The sequence below is a fragment of the Rhipicephalus microplus genome, chromosome 6 (assembly GCF_043290135.1).
Source record: "Rhipicephalus microplus isolate Deutch F79 chromosome 6, USDA_Rmic, whole genome shotgun sequence".
Taxonomy (NCBI): domain Eukaryota; kingdom Metazoa; phylum Arthropoda; class Arachnida; order Ixodida; family Ixodidae; genus Rhipicephalus; species Rhipicephalus microplus.
In genome coordinates, this window is record NC_134705.1 from 29,817,678 (window position 1) to 29,836,051 (window position 18,374).

Genomic DNA, 18,374 nt, shown 5'->3' on the forward strand with positions numbered 1-18,374 from the left:
CGGCGCGAAAACACTCAGGTGACCGCTTCCTTCCTCAGATTATACCGGTGCGTGATCCGAATGCGGTCCGCCGCGCCGGGCATGCGTCGTTGCTTGCACGAAGTGCCACTGGGCGCTGGCGCAGGCTCGTCAGACCTCAACGCAAAGGCATTCAGGTCTGCGATGTCGGCACGGCTGAGTTTTCCCGAAGGCGGGTCTTTCAGCAAGTACGTGAGTGGAGTCCAAGCTTTCTCCACTCGGTACGGACCAAGCCACTTTGGAGCGAGCGAAGTTGAAAAACCCTTGCTCGCATCGCTAAGAGCGTGGTTGCACTTCAGGACGAGGTCACCTACCTTAAATGAAAGGTGGCGACGTTTTCGGTCGTACTGGGCCTTTTGCTCGGCCCTGGCCGATGCCAAACTCTGCCTCGCTCTACTGAGAGCTCGGCAAAGCCTGCCCCGAAGTGTTGAAGCGTAAGCAGAACAGTCTGCCGGTTCTTCCTCGTCTCCGAGTTGGCATTGCATGACACTGGTCACCGGATTTGCCAACTCCCTTCCAAAATTAAGGAAGGCGGGAGAGAAACCAGTAGAGCGACTCTTGGAGGTTCGGATTGCAAACGCAAGTTCGCTCAAGAGGTCTAACCAGTCCTTTTGACTTTCGGTAAAGGCCGCCAACATCGGTTTGAGCGTACGATTGGTTCGCTCCGTCAAATTGGACTGGGGATGGTAGGGCGATGTAGTGCAGTGATCTATTGCTAGAGAACGGCACGTATCACCAAACACCCGAGCGGTGAAATACGACGCATTGTCCGTGATCAATCTTTTCGGAAAGCCGAACCAACAAAACACTTCCTGTAGCCTCTCTAGCACTGCTCGCGCTGTCACTTTCCGCAGCGGAAACAGCTCCACCCATTTGGAAAAATGATCAACGACTACCATCAGATGTATGAACCCCTGCTTACTCCTGGGGAACGGCCACATTAGATCGCAGGTGGCTACTTGCCACGGACGCTCACTGACAATCGGTTTCATCAAGCCAGGCGGCTTGCCACCCCTTGATTTCACCACTTGACAGACGAGGAAGGAACGGCAATAGCGAAAAATGTCATGCTTCATGCCAAGCCAAGTCACAACCTTGCTCAGTTTCGCAAAAACTTTAGAGCCACTCAGGTGACCGGCCATGGGCTCGTCGTGAGAGGCTCCCAACAGTGCGCGTCTCAGACTTTTGGGCACAATCACCTTAAACGGGTCCACTGACTCCTCATCGGTGGCTATGTATTTCAGCAAGAGTCCATCATGGTCCAGCAAATATGTATCCGCGAGGGACCCAGCGACACACGCCGGTTCCCGTCCCCCTGCGCCCGCCGCACAACCAGCAGCGTCTCGGCGCTCAGTCTCCCCGAGATCGTCACTCAACTCGCGACAAAACGGATCATCTTGCGGGGCCTTCAGTAACTCTTGTCTGCTGAAAGCGATTCCCATTCTCCCAAAGGGGAGCTTGGTATCGTTCCCACTCAGGACTGCAGCCATCGCCCCCCGCTCGTATTGGCGTCATGGGTTCGCTTCCCTTTCGCTCCCCCTCTTGACCGCTTCGCGGCGCACTGCTTGCCTGGCCCGTGGAAAGGGTTTGCTAGTCGGCGCACTCACCCTTTTCTCCACTCGGCGGCTCTGCCGCCGTTTCGCCCGCGCCGCTCGCTTGCGCGAAGGCACCGCTAGCGGTTGTCGCACCGGGATCCAGGCTCCTGGTAGACACTGGGGCACGAGATAGCGCGTCAGCTACCACGCACGTTAGTGCTCCCCTTCCGTTACTGCACTGAAAAGTCATAATGCTGTATTAGGAGAGCCCAGAGCGCTAGCCTACCTGCAGGCTCACGGAGCCGCATCAGCCAGGTAAGCGCGCTGTGATCTGTTTTCACCACAAGTTTTGTCCCATCAAGGTAGACATCAAACTTCCGCAGTGCAAACACGATGATGAAACACTCCCTCTCAGTGACGGAATAATTCCTTTCCGCGGGTATCAACGAGCGGCTGGCAAAGGCCAACGGCTGCAACACACCATTGTATTCCTGTAGGAGAACTGCTCCTAATCCCAGATCGCTTGCGTCAGTCTGGACAACAAACGGTATGGTCAGCTCGGGGAGCTTGAGCTGCACCGTCTCCGCAATGGCGCTAGACAGACGGCAAAACGCCTCGTGCTCTTCGAAGGTTCGTGAATAAATCACGATGTCGTCGAGGTAGCACATGCAGTAAGACCACTTTGCTTCCCCGAGGACGCAGTCCATGAGTCTCTGAAAAGTCGCAGGAACATTGCAAAGACCAAAGGATATACGAGTGAACTCATATAACCATCTGTGGGACGTGAACGCTGTCTTGCACCGGTCACGCTCATCCATCTGGACCTGTAGGTAACCTTTGGAGGCATCTAATGTGGTAAAATACCGCGCAGTGCCGAGGTTTCCTTCGATGGAGCTAATCGTAGAGAGCGGATTGGCATCCTTACGAGTCATTCCGTTCAGACGGCGGTAGTCTATGCACAGGCGATGACTGCCATCTTTCTTAGGCACCAACATAATTGGAGACGCCCAGGCGCTCGACGAACGGTGAACAATGCCAGCTGAGAGCATCTCGTCCGGCAAGCATCAATTACCTGCCTCTTGGCCTGGCTGACAGGCCTGTGGTTACACTTCAAAGAAAGTGCATTGCCAGTTTCGATCGAATGGCTCACCAAATTGGTACAGCCGGGTTGATCGGTGAAGAGCTCATCGTATTCGCGTAACAATGCTGACAGACGAGCCTTCTGTGTATCATTCAATTGAGTCGCACAGGCGATCAAAGGATGCGGAGCCTCTTCGTGTCGTGCCGCTCGATCCCGAAGAGGATTTTGAGCCGACGAGTGCATAGCGCAGGGGCCTGCCCCCGAAGTTTGCACGTGACACGGTTTCGACGCTTCAACTGCACAGGCAACAGAAAGCGCCGGTGGGCTGATGAACGGCTTTAGCTCGAAAAAAGGTCCGTCGCGATAGCCTCCATTCGCAATGTCCACTGCAATACCGGTTTTTAGGAGAAAGTCTCGACCGAGAATCACAGGAACACTGAGCCCCCTGAAAGATGAACGAAACGCGCGCGTCTCATTCGGCCTCCCCATCTGACAGTCCATCTCGCGGGGCCCGCCAACTGGGCCACGCCTTTCGCGAGAGTGAATGTCATTCGGCTGTCCCGCAAGCGCACCGAGCGCTTCTGCAAGTGTAACAACACCTGTTCGTTACACAACGAAGCGCTTGCGCCCGTGTCCAGCAACGCCAAGAATTTGCGACCGACAATGGTGACCGCAATAAACGGCACGTGCCTACCACAAAGACTGCTTGCCCGGTACGCAGAGGAGAGAAGCAAGGGTTCGGCCGCTCGTGCCTTCACGAATGGCCCGCGCTCCCGTTTCCCTGCCTCACAGGAGGCACAAACGTAGAGCACTCCCTCGCTATGTACCCTCGTTGACGGCAGCGGAAGCAGCGCACTCCATCGCGGTCCCTTTCCCGAGACGGAGCAGCTTCAAGCTTCAGGGGTCGGTTCGCCGCGTGATCGAAGGAATCCCTCTGACGACCGTTACCACCGGTGATGCGCTGGGTCGGATTTCGTCCCTGCTCGCGCGCGTCGAGTTGCGATGTAGCGCCGGCTGCACGCCTCCCGCACGTGTAGGGATCTAAAGCTCGATCGCTTATCTCCCACGTGCGCCCACCTGTAGCGGTAGCCGCAAAGGCGACTCCGGCGGGCTGTTGCCGCTGAGGAAGGGTCATGGCCCCTCTCCACGCGCAGCGCGGTTCGAGGGCCTCGCTGACTGGCGGTGGCGGGCGATAGGAACACGCGGCGAGAATGTCGCCTTGGATGTGCTTTGCCTCGACGGCCAATTCCTTTAAATCATGGAAGTGACTGCAGCGCAGGTACGCCGAAAAAGTCGGGTGTGCCTGCCTAATTACAAATTCGACGCGCTCCTCATTCGAGGCTCTGGGCTCAGCGATAGAAAAAAAGGTCGTCCATCCCGCGTACGTACTCCTGAAGCAACTCATCAGGAGCTTGTGTGCGGAGCTCGAGTTCGCGCCGCATCCTACTCTCGTAGTCAGCGGGTAAAAATTCGCGCAGGAAGGCCGCCTGGAACTCATCGAGGGTTGCTGCTCGGTGGCCGGAAAGCCGATGCCACCTGGTCGCCGTGTCAGTCAGTGCAGCCGGGACGATGCGTCCGAGCACTTCCTGGTCGTCTAGACCCATGGCTCTCTGATAACGTGTGAGGGAGTCCAGGTAATCTCTTGCACTTTGCAGATCATCATAACCGCTGTAGGTCGGAATGGCCAACATGACAGCGGGATGAGGGCGTTTAGGAACGGCCGAAAGTGTTTGGACTGCCCCCGTGAGTGCCTGAATCATTTGGGCGGCATTTTGCAGCAGCGTCAGTGCGCCCGCTTCAAAGGAAGCTGTCGGTGCATTAGCGGCGCGGGCGAGCGATGGGGAACTGTCTCCGAGCTCGATAAGCGGCGCGGTTTCAAAATGGATACCGGCCGTCGCGACTTCAGGGAGCGCCTGTCTTTCACAGCTGACTCTTGGGGCAGCTTCACGTGAAATTGCTAGGCCGCTTGCGGCTAGCAGTACAGGCCCGTGCTCGAAATGAGCTTGGCTGCTAGGTTGCGTAGCAGCCAGCGGGCAAAATTCGGCAACGGCTGAGGCCGCGGTGCCGATCTGCGCCCCAGAAGCTCCACCAAGAGCCATTTCGGAGCGCTGTGACATGGAACTGCCATGCATTCCAAAGGGAGCAGTAGCAATCCAATTCGCCCGCGTGCACTGTTCAGGTAGGGCTATGGCCCCAGACCCAAAACACGCTAGCTCTCCAGTGGAAGCTGTTGCATAGTGCCTCGTGTCATCCGGACTGGGGCTTGTGACAAGTGAGGGTGCGCGATTGTGATGCTCAAGGCGGGCACTGGCCCTGTTCTCGAGCAATGCGGTATCTGCTAAAAGCGTCGGCGGACAGAACTCACGCGGAGCAGACATAACGCGGGTAAACGCGGCGAGCCTGATTCGCAAAGGCGGGCTGACTCGGCCAAGACTAATCAAAGGGTTAGGGAGCCTTTGATACCGCGTTGGGCGCCAGTATGGTGACCCCGCTACTAACTGCAGCGGATGATCACCGCGGGTTCACGCTTAGCGAGCCACAGGGCCGTGACTCCGTTTACTCGCGTGTAGCGCACCGCTCCGCGTGCGCTCAACTAATAAGGCGTTTAGCGCGGCGCGGCAAATGGACAGTGTTTTAATACCAAATACACAACACTTTATTGCCTCTGGCGGCACCCCGAACAACAGTACAACGTCCGCTCCCGGGACGCGGGTAGCAAAGGCACCCGCACGCGGACATTCACAATAAGGGGAAAACCGCGAGCACGTCACAGCTGGCAATGGCAAGCTTTGACACGCCCGTGGGGAAAAGGTCCTTCGCGGCTATGCTGCTCACTATCACGATGGCCAATGGGCCTGGTCGCGAGTGTTAAGGCAAACCTCGTACGCGTAGGCCTACGGCAAGTGCGGCTCGTTTTGGTACGACCACTTCGAGCACTAGGCACCGCTGTGGGCTTAGCGTACTCTACCGAAGCTAGCACTCAAGTAAACACGCCTGCCGAGGTGCCCAAGGCCACCCCAGGCAGACTACAGTCCGGCGATTCCCAAAGGCGACGCGGACGAAGGAAAACACGTACTTACCCGGCGCCGACCACGGAGGAGAGAGGTCAGCTCCCTCGGCACGCACCTTACCCGTGCCGCCCTCACGTGGCGCCATCTATCGCCACGTGGTGTTAGCCGAGCAGAAAAGCAAAAGGGTGTGGCCGTGTGGCGGAATGCCCGCGAAATGGTCGCGGGCACGCCTCAGATCCCCACACGGTATACCCCCTGACAAGCTAAAAGCTCGCTCTGATGCAATTGCCCAGAACTTTGTTATAATCTTTGAGAAATAGTTGCTTACTTCTTGTTTACCTAGGGAATAAAAAGTCGTGAATGTGGTTCCGATACGTAAGAGTGGCCGAAAAAATATTGTCTCCAACTACAGACCTATTTCCCTAACGACCGTGTTCAGTAAAACAATGGAGCAGATAGTCTACAGCATCGTAATGAAACATCTAGAAGTAACAATCTTTTTATCAAATCTCACCATGAATTTTGGTCTCGTCTTTCTTGTTCAACACAGCTCATAGAATTCAGTCATGATCTTTTTTACTCATTTGACCTTGGGGGTGCAGACGGACTGCATATTCCTCGACTTTCAGAAAGCGTTTCATTCTGTGCCCCATGTTCTGCTGCTACATAAGCTCCCATCCCTCGATATTACTCCTGCATTGCTTGATTGGATCAGGTGCTATCTACAAAGCCGGGTGCAACGTGTCGTAATTATGGGTTCCCAATCTGAATATTTTGCTGTTACTTCAGGAGTTCTACAGGGATCTGTGTTGAGACCTTTGCTTTTTCTAGTCTACATCAACAATATTGCTCAGGATGTCTCATGCAAAGTACGTCTGTATGCAGATGATTGTGTGGTTTACTATTGTATTAGATCCACCTCTGACCATCAGTACTTGCAACGCGATTTAGACAGTAACATGTGCTGGTGTGATAGGTGGCGCATGTCTCTGAACTCTAGAAAGCACCAGTGCATCTCCTTCACTCGTAAACACGACCCATACCTGTTTCATTATACATTGAATAACGCGAGTAACTGAGTGCAAATACCTTGGTGTTTACTTTTGATCAAATCTTACCTGGACTAAGCACGTTTAATATGTCTCAGCGAGATCCTGCAGAATGTTAAACTTTGTTAAACGAAACTTCCGGTTAGCTCTTCCCAAAATCAGAGAACTACTCTACTTTTCGAATGTCCGACCTATCTTAGAGTACACCTGTCTGGCATGGGACTCACTATAAAAACTTTGTCCAATACGCTCGGGATCGTACAAAACCTCGTAGCTCGTTTTGTGACTAGAAACTATGACTTCAGTGTCAGTGTCACTGTGCTTAAAGATAGGTTAGGGCAAGATTTGTTAGTTTCTTGTAGAAAAAACCTGAGATTATAAATGTTATTCAAAATATTTCATGGGATGATCAAAATAAATAAAGGATCTTACCTTTCACCTCCTCATTTTTTTGTCTAAGAGAACTGACCACCCTCCAAAATTAATAAGAGAAAGTTTTAGCAGAACAAACATCTACCAGTATGTACTTCTTTTCTCTGCACACAATTTCCCAGGGAAATCTGCTTCCACGGAAGATTGCAGACGGCCGCACTGAAGCATCCTTCAGGGACATACTGCTACACTCACAGCTACATTTTTGTTATGACCTGTTTTTGTGTTCATCTTATTTCTAAATAGTTCTTTTTTTTATGTAGGCTTCTGTTACCCAGTATATTCTCCCCTGCAATAATGCCCTCGGGCGCTACAGCTACTTTTTAATAAATGATAAATAAACTAGCCAGTAGGCTCTCTGCGGCCATACTGGGTTAAAAAAACTGGCAGTTATCGCTTAGAAGCTGACCGCAGGACACATGTATCACAGGCAGCCAATTATGCCTCTTCTGTTGTTTTGAAATGCTTCTTGGCGTACTATCGGACAGTTGTGCGAGAGTGACAAAACCTTTTTTGCACTTTGGCAAAAGAAAGAAATGGCTTTGTGATGAGTATTTTAGGCAATATTTGCTGTGGCACTGTATTTATTTCTTTGTTGGCAGCAATAGCACACACCAGAAGATGCAAATTTTAGCTGGTAGTTAATGCATAGTACATTGAATGTGTAGTTATGCCACCATTACTGGCAGATATGTATTAAGAAGCTTTCACTGTAGCGTGATACCACTTTTAGTGCGGCTATTCGTGATCCCTGCAACATACATTATAAGTGGTAAATACTGCAGGTTGCGAACAATAAGCAGATGTAACTTTGCGCATAGGTGAGTCAAATGTATTTATATTCTTATTGTCCAAATGCAGCAGAATACATCTGAAAAATGAGCTACAGCATTAAATAGTACCGAAACTGAGCCTGAACACTGACCCCGTGACCAGTGAGCCAGCGCGAGGCTTTTATGGCACACTCGGCTTGAATGACAGCCACCGGAGAGTACTTGGCATAGTGGACACAGCTCTCGCGCAGCTGCTCCCAGCCCTCGTCGACGGCACCAGCCCGCTTCCCGTCCTCACCTCCAGCAGCTGCAATAGGCATGTGCTTCAAAACACTGAAAACAACAACTGTTTATGCAATTCACATTAAAGCAACAGAGCCCCAAAATGTTTCAGACGCGTGGGTTTTCTTACACCTCACCCTGACTTTGCTGTGTCGTTGTGATAAGTGTGGTGTGCTTTTGAAGTGCGCGTCTTTGAAAAGTGCACGTCAGAAAAATGAAAAGACAGAGTACACGCGCGATGCTAGGTAGATGACAAGGGTGAAGACTTCGCGTGCGAAAGCATGAAGACGCATGGTTCAACCTGAACAAAATACAAGAAAAAAGAACGAATGGGCAGCGGCCACGAAGTTTCAATGTAACCAATCAGAACGGGTCAAGAGGGATCCCCAGAAAGAGAAGAGCCGGGGAGTTCGAAGAGGACATGGCATGCCGAAGGTTGTCACCGGACTGGGCGCTGAAGATTAGCCGTCGGGTGTCGGACCCGAGCCTGGAAGACTGCAACCGGCCGAGGCCTTCTACCGCTGCGTTCCCGCTCGAAAGGACTGGTCCATCTAGTCCTCAACTCCAGCCAACAGCCTGTGAACGACGGTGCCGACAGGCAAGCAACAGCAGGCGGACTACTAGCCCGAGCTGTGCGCCCAGCTGTCTAGCCAGGTTGCCCCTGGTTTCTCGACACGTCACCTAGCAGCCAGCATTCGCTCGTCATCACCAGCCAACCCACCTTCACTCCATGAATCAAGCCTCTACATATTGGTGAGACTAAACTCGCAACTTTCTTCACCCCGCTGCTCACCCGCATTCCAACATTAAATCTAATTTAAGGCTTTGAACTCTCTTGTTTGTTTTGATAGAAGCGTCTTACTGCGTCCAGTGAACTTTTTATTAAGTATTTTTTTGTGTGAGGATTTTCATGACTTCAATGATTTATTTTATTAAAAGTTTTTGCGTTATTTGTTAAACACACTGCTTTGTCCTTTTTTAAAACTCTCAGAGGCTCAGCCTCAGAGAGCTCTTCCTAATATTAAAAATAACCTGCATCACAGTCATCTAGCAACACTGCAAATTTAATCATTTATGGTCTTTTTTCACTGCGGAAAGCACTGTCATCTACACATGAAACTTTTTATTTTCCAGTGCATAGGCCAAGTATTACTATGAGCACAAAATCAGTGTTAAAGAGTTGACGATGCAAGAGTGAATTACGTGGCATAGATGTGACATGGCTGTAGAAGGACCCAGATATAATCACTTCAGCATGCAGCAAAGCTACATGTGGTAATAGATATATACGCACATTATAAAACTATGGCAATAAATAATCATGCGTGCCATGAAATGTCAATGTATATTGCAAAAACATACAACATATTTTAATAACAATGGTAGCACAAGGTAACGGGACTTAAGAAGAACATGAAGACAAACACACAGTGCTAGTGCTGTGTGTGTCTCGGTGTTCTTCTGTGCCATTACTTCGTGCTACTATTGTTTTTCAAATATGTCACACCCATAGGCATGCGCAGGATCTTCCATCAGGTGGGGCAGGTTACTTCGCAGTGCCCCCACCACCCGCCTTTCAGCCAACGCACTCCCACTAATATTCCTGCACTTATAATGCAGCGTGGAGACGAGATATGGTTAAAAACATTTTTTTAATAATATTGAATCGTAACATATACAAAGTATTATTGAGCGGTTGTTTTAGTATCTTGAGTAACTTCGGCAAAGAAGGGCAGTTCCTGCACAGCTAAGGCATCAATGTCACAACACGCGTACAAGTGAAATCTATTCGTTCTAAACTGCAGCAAGATATCTCGCATTTACCTTCCTTAACAGCAAAAAAAAAAAAAACTTTAAATAAAATTGTACCTCAGTGTGACTTGACTATTACAGACAATACAGTACACAAACAGGGCAAACACATGCGTGCAACTTCACGTAATGATTGCTGGCTAGACGAAAACGATCAGCTTCATAAAGCGAGACTCTTTAGTGCATCAGTGGGGCATGAAAATGGCATGGCTGCAGCGGTACCCTTCACACCGTTTCTACTGCTTACGCAGATTAGACATACAAAACCCCTTTTTTGCTCTCCTTTTTATTGCTGGTTTCACCGCAAAAGTTGTTTGACTGCGTTCTGTCCCATTCATGCACACGATACTGTTTGCGAAAGCAGTTTTGCTAGCTTTGTCGCTTCTTTCCTTTTTTACGGCTGCCATTATGTGGCGATGTAGAGGAAAATCCGGGACCGTCTATCGAGGCGACACTGCAACAGCTTTTAGCCGGTCTAAGCATAATAAAGGATAAACTAAATACTACTCACATCGTTCAAGCTGTAAAGAAGCCCACTATAAATGATCTTGGTGATCAAATCAAATACCTTGAAACTAGGTTCACAAACCTTGATGAAATAAAATCATCTGTTGCAGAGTGCATTGTACAATGTGATATTCAAGCACGACCGGTGAAGTCTGTCAATGGCCAACAACCTCAAAAACCACTGCAGAATATGTAACCTCATCTTTCACAGAATACCCGACAAAGGTGCTCGTGCTCATGAGACAAATGCGGAGTGTGAGAAACAGATCTTGGATATCTGTTCTTCAACGTTAGGAATTCTCACTGTAGGAATAAAAAGGGCCCACCAATTAGGACATCTTTGTGCCGGGAGGAGCAGACCCGCCATCACAAACTTTTTATTCTTTAAAGAAAAACAGCATGTCCTAAGCAAGGCGAAAAAGTTAAAGGGCACTGCGACTAGCCTCTCTGAAGATTTCTTCAAAGCAGTAAGAAAGAAAAATTTTGTGGAAATATGCAAAAGCGCAAAAACAGGATGACGCAAAAGCTGTGTACGAGTACCTTCTTAATGGGCACAAGTTTGTAGGCGATGATGCAACAATGAAAGTTACCCCACAGATGTGACAATGCCAGTGTAGTTCTGTGAACAACAGTATTCTTCTGTTAAATTGCAGGAGCATAAAAAATTAGAGACATGAATTTTCTGACTTAGTAGTTAAGCCTTCCATGATTCTCGGTAAGGAATCCTAGCTAGATCCTGACATAGGTCATCACGAGTTATTTCGAACAGGCTACACTTGCTACTGTAAAAGACAGGAGCGGTATTGGAGGGGGTGTGTTCACTCTTATTGATAGCAGTCCTCTCAAATTTGCGTTGATGCTGATGTGAGTGAAGTAGTGTTGTGGAAATTAGAACTTCCCAAACTCATGGCCTTAACAGTATGTAGCTTCTATCGTCCCTCTAATGCATCACTGAATCTTCTCACTCAATTTCAAAATGTGATTGATGAAGTGCACTCATATCATGGTTATTGGGAGAGACTTCAATTTACCGCATTTAAAATGAGATGAATCAAAAACCATCATGGTTACTGGAACATGCGATACAGAAAGGATGAATAGGGTCAACCTGCACACTCTGTATCAGCTCATTCTCGCCCCAATGCAAGCAAATAACAATTTAGACCTTCTGCTTACCAATCAACCAAAACTTGTTCAGTCACTGCATGTTATTCCTGGCATAAGCAATCATCACGCTGTCGTGTCAACGATGTCACTGGCCTATATTAAAACCAAAAACCATGTTAACAGAAAACTGTACAATTAAAGAAAGCCTATCTCGATTGTATAAATCAAGCATTAGATGGCAATTTAGTAGTGTTCGAAACAAAAGCCAAGTACAGGAGTGTAAATGCGCTGTGGAGCTTATTTAAGCAGAAAATACTCTAATTACGTGAGCTCTTTGTCCCAAGTTGGGACAAAGAGCTCACCTAATTCACACAAATACGAGACAGGGTAAAAGCAAACCCTGGTTTACAAAAACATTGTGCCAGCTCACACACAAAAAAAACAACGAACTTGTCACGCTTATTGCAGGAAACCTTCAAAAAAGCAGCGAAAAACTGAAACAAATACAGTAAACTCCCGTTAAGACGAATTCTCGCTTGTGCCGAACAATGTGAGAACGTTTGTTTGGTTTTCCATAGACCCAATGCAAAAAAAAATCCGCTTAAGACGAACAGCCTTGCACCTGCTTTTCTGTTAAGACAAACACTTTCGCGAAGACCGGGAGACCGAGACGATTCTACAGAGGAATTATGATGGCAATCTTGGGGGGGCATTCCTGCGGCCCATGGGAAAGAAAGAAATACAAAAGCAGCAACGGCGCGAAGTGAATTCGCGCCTCGGTGGAGGGAGGGAAGCAGCGACAAAAGAATGGCCCGTGGCATCACCCGCACTTCGACCCGCAGAGCGAGCGGCAAAGCAAACAAGAAGAAAATGAGAGAGCGAGAGAGTTTTGAGATCGGCTATCGGCCGCGAAGAAGCAAGCAGGGAAAAAAGTAAAAAAACAAAATGACGATTGAGACTCCCTATCCGCGAAGAGAGCAGCTCTCATGACAAATGCTGTTTCTCAGCGGGAACATGTGAGCTCGCGTCGTACAGCCACAGCTCTCTCCTCGTGGATGTTCTCCCTCTCTGACCTCACTGTCGCTGCCGCTGCCATCGCCGAGAAAACGAGTTCTTTTTCTGCACCGAGCCTGCGATCGCACGTTTTCTATTCCATGCGCTTTGTTTGCTTTGCTTGTCTTGTTGAAAATGGCCAGCAAGCCAACTGTACAACGAAAGCCAATCGAGCTTTCAAGGAAAGCAGAAATTTTGTCCGAAGTGAGAGCTGGCAAGCTCACGAAGACCGAGATTGCACGCAAGTTCGGGATTGTGAAGAGAACGCTAACGGGCATCGTGAAGGATTCGTGAAGGCCATTCGTGAAGGCCATTCGCTTGGAGTTTTTGCCCGCTAACACCACAGCCAAGCTCCAGCCAATGGACCAGGGGGTGATCAGCAGCCTGAAAAGGCACTATCGCCGATCTCTTCTGCAGAGAATGTTACTGTCCATGGAGAGCGACAAACAGTACACAGTGGACCTACTGACAGCACTTCACCTCCTCACAAATGCCTGGAGCCAGGTGACTGACATGACTATAATAAATTCATTCCATCATGCTGGTTTTGTGGTGCCCGAGTGCTCAGCGCAGGACAGTTGCGAAGACGACGAAGAGGTGAGCCTCGTTGCCTCGCTAGGCAATGAAGGACTCGTCGTGGACATAGGCAGTTATGTCACTGTCTATGAAGATGTGCCAACCTGCTGGGAGGACACATTGGACACATTGATTGATGCGGTTCTAGAGGTTCTTTCGGAGGTGACGTCAAAAGATGACGAAGATGCGAGCATGGGGCCTGCGCCAGTGGCAAATGATGCTGCAGATCCCTACATTAGTTCGTTAAGGAACTATTTTGAGCAGCATGAAGGAACCGAAGTGTTTTTGAGATCGCTAGGAGATATGGTGTCATTTGTGGCTGCTCGCCAATGTGCACAACAGCGATAGACGTCCATTATGGACTGGATCAAGCGGAGCAAGAGCACTTGAACGCAGTTGCCTATCAGGTTACTCCCTCAAATAAATTATTTTTGTGTCTTTTTCCTTCACTGTAAGTGTACTTGATACTTTGTTTTGAACTAAGATATTTGCATGCACCTAGGTATGTAGCCAATTCTTATTTCGAGGGTGCTTCTGATAAGACGAACATCTGATAAGATGAACAATTCTTCATGGTCCCTTCGAGTTCGTCTTAAAGGGAGTTCACTAACTCATGAAGTAAAAGAAGCAATATGCTTTGTCACAGACAGTTATTCAAGCACTATTCAATCAAGGCTACAAGATAAACCAAAAATGTTCCGGAAGCACGTGAAACAGAACAGCAATGATGTAACTATCCTCCACTCGTGTCTGGTGACATTATTCGCGAAGACGCTGACAAAGCAGAATGCTTCAATGCCTACTTCTGCTCAGTCTTCACTCCTGCAGTAATGCCTTCTGAAGATGATTTAATGGTATCTGGATCGACTTTGTGGGCGGCAGCGGTAGCAGTGACACGGATCAACACATCGTGGACTAAGCGCATCCTGTATTCATTGCAGAATCCAGCAGTGAAGGAACAACCAAGATATCTTTTCATCGAGCGCCGACAGCTGTCACCGCGGTCAAGCCTGGAAGTACAGACACGTGTACAGATTGGCCTCGTGGCCAGCCCTTAAAAGCGTCAACCAGAGGCCAGCTACCGTCACTTTGTGGGCGGCAGCGGTAGCAGTGACACGGATCAACACATCGTGGACTAAGCGCATCCTGTATTCATTGCAGAATCCAGCAGTGAAGGAACAACCAAGATATCTTTTCATCGAGCGCCGACAGCTGTCACCGCGGTCAAGCCTGGAAGTACAGACACGTGTACAGATTGGCGTCGTGGCCAGCCCTTAAAAGCGTCAACCAGAGGCCAGCTACCGTCACTTTGTGGGCGGCAGCGGTAGCAGTGACACGGATCAACACATCGTGGACTAAGCGCATCCTGTATTCATTGCAGGTTTGTGATACAATTTTATTACTCGATACCATAGCATTAATTCCGTTGTCTCACTGCTGCTGCTGCCCCTCAAGCTATTGTACTTGTATGGGTTTCGCCTTCTGGAAGCTTCGTTGCTATGTCTGCTGTCACTAGATGCTCATCTTGCGAGGTACAGTTTGAAGAAAAAGATCTAGTTGTGACATGTGCTGAATGTAGCATGGTTTTTCATCTTTTCATCTGAACGATCTTTTCGGTCAATGAAAGACTCAACTAGAAAAACCCAAAAATGTGGTGGCTGCCGGGGTGAGACACTAACTGCGTCTGGCCCATTGCAGGCACAGCTGGCAGAAATCAGCAAGAAGCTGTCGCAAATCTCTGTGCTAGAGGCAAAATTAGACAGACTAATGGGCTTGCAGGATACAGTGCGGCACATCGAAACATCTGTTCAGCACTTGTCTGATACCTATGATGAACTAAAAGATACTCACATTCGGCAAGAGAAGGACATTTCTGATTTGCGTCGCCGAGTCGAAACTGTAGAGAAGTCGCCGGAAGTTACGCAAATTACGGTGTTGAAACGAAAAGTGAGCGAATTGGAGCAGTACAGTAGAAGACAGAATATCGAAATTCACGGCATTACTCCTCGCGAGAATGAAACCCTCTTTGAAGAAGTTAATAAAATAGCACGCTGTCTTGAGATCCCTGAACTATCTGAGGATGACATTGACGGGCTGCACTGCCTCCCGACTAAAGAAGGCAAGCCTCCAGTCGCTATCCTCAGATTTGCATCGAGAACAGTAAGGGCAAAATGGTTCGCGAAACGAAAGCAACTAATGAACAGGCTTCCGGGAGTGAAATTCTTTGACAACTTGACTGCAGCCAACAAACAACTGCTCTGGATGGTGAAGCGCAAAAGCAAGAGAAAAAGATTATCAGTTCGTCTGGACTTCAGAGGGCAGAATCTTTGTGCGCAAGCAGCCTGACATGCGCGCAATCAAAATCTCGATCGAGGATGATCTGGCCAAAATTACGTAACACCCCCTGATTAGAAATTCCCTTGATTCTAGTAAACAATGGCTACTCATTTAACTTCTGAGCATTTCAATAGCTTAGTACAAGTTGAGGATTGCTTCTGTAAAAAACACGCTTCACTTTTTCACATGAACGCAAGAAGCCTCAGAAATAAACATGTAGAAACCGAGGCATATTTATCTCAGTTAGATTGTTGTTTTGATTTTTTAGCTTTCACTGAAACTTGGTACTCAGATGACGCAGAAGTGCACAATTTTGTCGATTATAAGCATGTTTCTGTTTACCGTTCCGGGAGGCGTGGTGAGGGCGTGTCCCTTTATGTTCACCAACGTAATCACTTCTACACTCTGAGGGAGTTTACTTGCATGTGCGATGATTTCGAAACGGTTGCTATTGTGTGCCGCAACTTTCTTATAGCTGTTGTTTACCGCCCGCCTCAGGCGGCACTCTCAAACTTTCTTGACTATGTCGAGACGCTACTACATTATGCCAATGCTAATAAATGGAACGTCATTATGGTCGGTGATTTTAATGTAAATCAGTTTACCGATAATCAAGCAAAATTTCAGTTACTTGAAGTTATGCTTGCGAATAACTGCGATAACCTAATTCACCAGGCCACCAGGGTTACTTACTTCACAGTGTGATACGCTCATTGACTTATGCTTCACAAATGTACCAAAGGCTAAAACTTGCTCTGGTGTCCTGGGTTCAGATATCAGCGACCATTTATCCATATTTGCAATTTTTCCAACGCATAATTATTCCAGTGCAGAAAAGTTCACTACGAGACGCATAAATCAGCGCAGCATCACTTTATTTCAGTCTCTAGTCGTCAGCACAAACTGGGAAGACGTGTACTCCGAGCGAAATTCATCTAGATCATATGAACTATTTGTGTCAAAATTACAGCACAGTTATAATACTGCTTTCCCTTTAACAACAGTAGTGAAGCACAGAAAGGCCCGGAAGGCATGGATCACGAGCGACCTTTATTATCGTATTAAACAAAAAGAAAAATTATTTGCTAATTTTCTAAAAACACGCGATCTTCAAATATTACAGGAATTTAAGAAGCTTAGAAATAGGTTAAATGTCGACCTAAGGAAGGCCAAACTTGCCTTTTTTGAACGCAAGTTTGAAAGCGTCGCCCAAAACAGTCGTAAGACATGGAAGGTCTTTCGTGAATTGACAAGTACCCCTTCATCAGGAGTACCAGCGGAATTAGAAGTCGATGGCGTGAGGTATTCTGGGGATTCTTTAGCAAACTTGTTAAATAATTATTTTATCAATGTTGGAGCTGCTGAACCCCTCCATACTGTGCACCCAGAACGAAGTTATATGACGTACGTGCATTGTGCTGTGAAAGACACTTTATTTCTTTGTCCTACTTCAGAAGATGAAATCATGTCTATTCTAGGTTCTCTTGATGACAAATCAGCTGCCGGAGAAGACGGCATAAAAGCTTCACCAGTTAAGGCTGTGGCACATGACATTGCAAAGCCATTAACGCACATTTTTAATGAAATGATATTATCTGGTATCTATCCTGATAGGCTAAAAATTGCTCATGTGACTTTACTTCATAAAGGCGGCAAGTGTAATGAGTTGGGTAATTATAGACCAATATCTGTACTATCAATATTTGCTAAAGTTGCAGAGAAAGTCTTATGCATGCGATTTAATAAATTTTTGTCAGCGAAAAATGTTATTGTAGAGCAACAGCTCGGATTTCAAAAGGGAAAGACTACAGAAAAGGCACTAGTACGAATAAAAGATAAAATCATCCAAAATATTGAAAACAGGTTATTTACAGTCGATATATATCTAGATTTCCAAAAAGCATTTGACTCCATCAAACACGAAATTTTATTCCGTAAACTTGAAGCATACGGCTTTAGAGGCAAAGCACAAAATCTTATCCGTAGTTATTTGCACAATCGACTACAGTACATTTGTCTCCAGGATGCTCAATCTGAAGAAACTGTAATCAAATATGGAGTGCCCCAAGGCTCTGTACTGGGCCCTCTACTATTTATAACATATGTGAATGATATTGTTAATATCCCTTTTACTGGGGAGGTATTAATGTATGCTGACGATACGAGTGTTTTCTTTTCTGGGAATGATTTGAAGGAGCTAGAGGCGACGTCAAACAACTGGTTGAAAGAGCTTAATCTCTGGGTATCTTCTAATAAACTAAAAATAAATGTTAAAAAGAAAAAGTTCATGCTTTTCTATCCTAAAAATAAAGAAGTAGATTACATTATGAAACTATACTACGGCAATTTGCAACTAGATCCAGTACACAATCATTCGTTTCTAGGCATTTCTTTTCAATCAAATTTAAGTTGGTCAATACACGTGAACAATGTAAGGATGAAGGTAGCGAAGTCTACAGGCATGTTGAACCGTTTACGTAACTTTTTAACAACTAACTTAAAGAAGGAATTGTATTTTTCCATAGTACATTCTCATTTTAGTTACTGCTCGTTAGTGTGGGGAACAGGAATTAAGACTGATAATGAAAAGCTTTTTTCTTTACAGAGGAAAGCAGTTAGACTACTTAATTCGGGGTATAATGTAGATGCGTCAGCTCTCATGTTAAAGTACAGAATTCCACAATACTGCCTTGTTTACAAATAAAATTGTCGATGTACATATATTGCGAAGTATCGGGAGACTGGGGTTCATTTAGCCGTCGCTATTTAAGCAGGAACACCGGCCACGACCTTCGTAAAAC

The 18,374-nt window shown here is 47.4% G+C and overlaps 1 protein-coding gene across 2 annotated transcripts in view; it reads right to left on the bottom strand.

Moving 5' to 3' along the window:
- brun (trafficking protein particle complex subunit brun) overlaps positions 1–18,374 on the bottom strand; it is a 461,018-nt gene that overhangs the window by 380,236 nt on the left and 62,408 nt on the right. For both annotated transcript variants that reach the window (XM_075865888.1, XM_037419219.2), the window contains exon 6: positions 8,052–8,206. In XM_075865888.1, the coding sequence (XP_075722003.1) occupies positions 8,052–8,206 (155 nt within the window). The remainder of the gene's footprint in view (positions 1–8,051; positions 8,207–18,374) is intronic.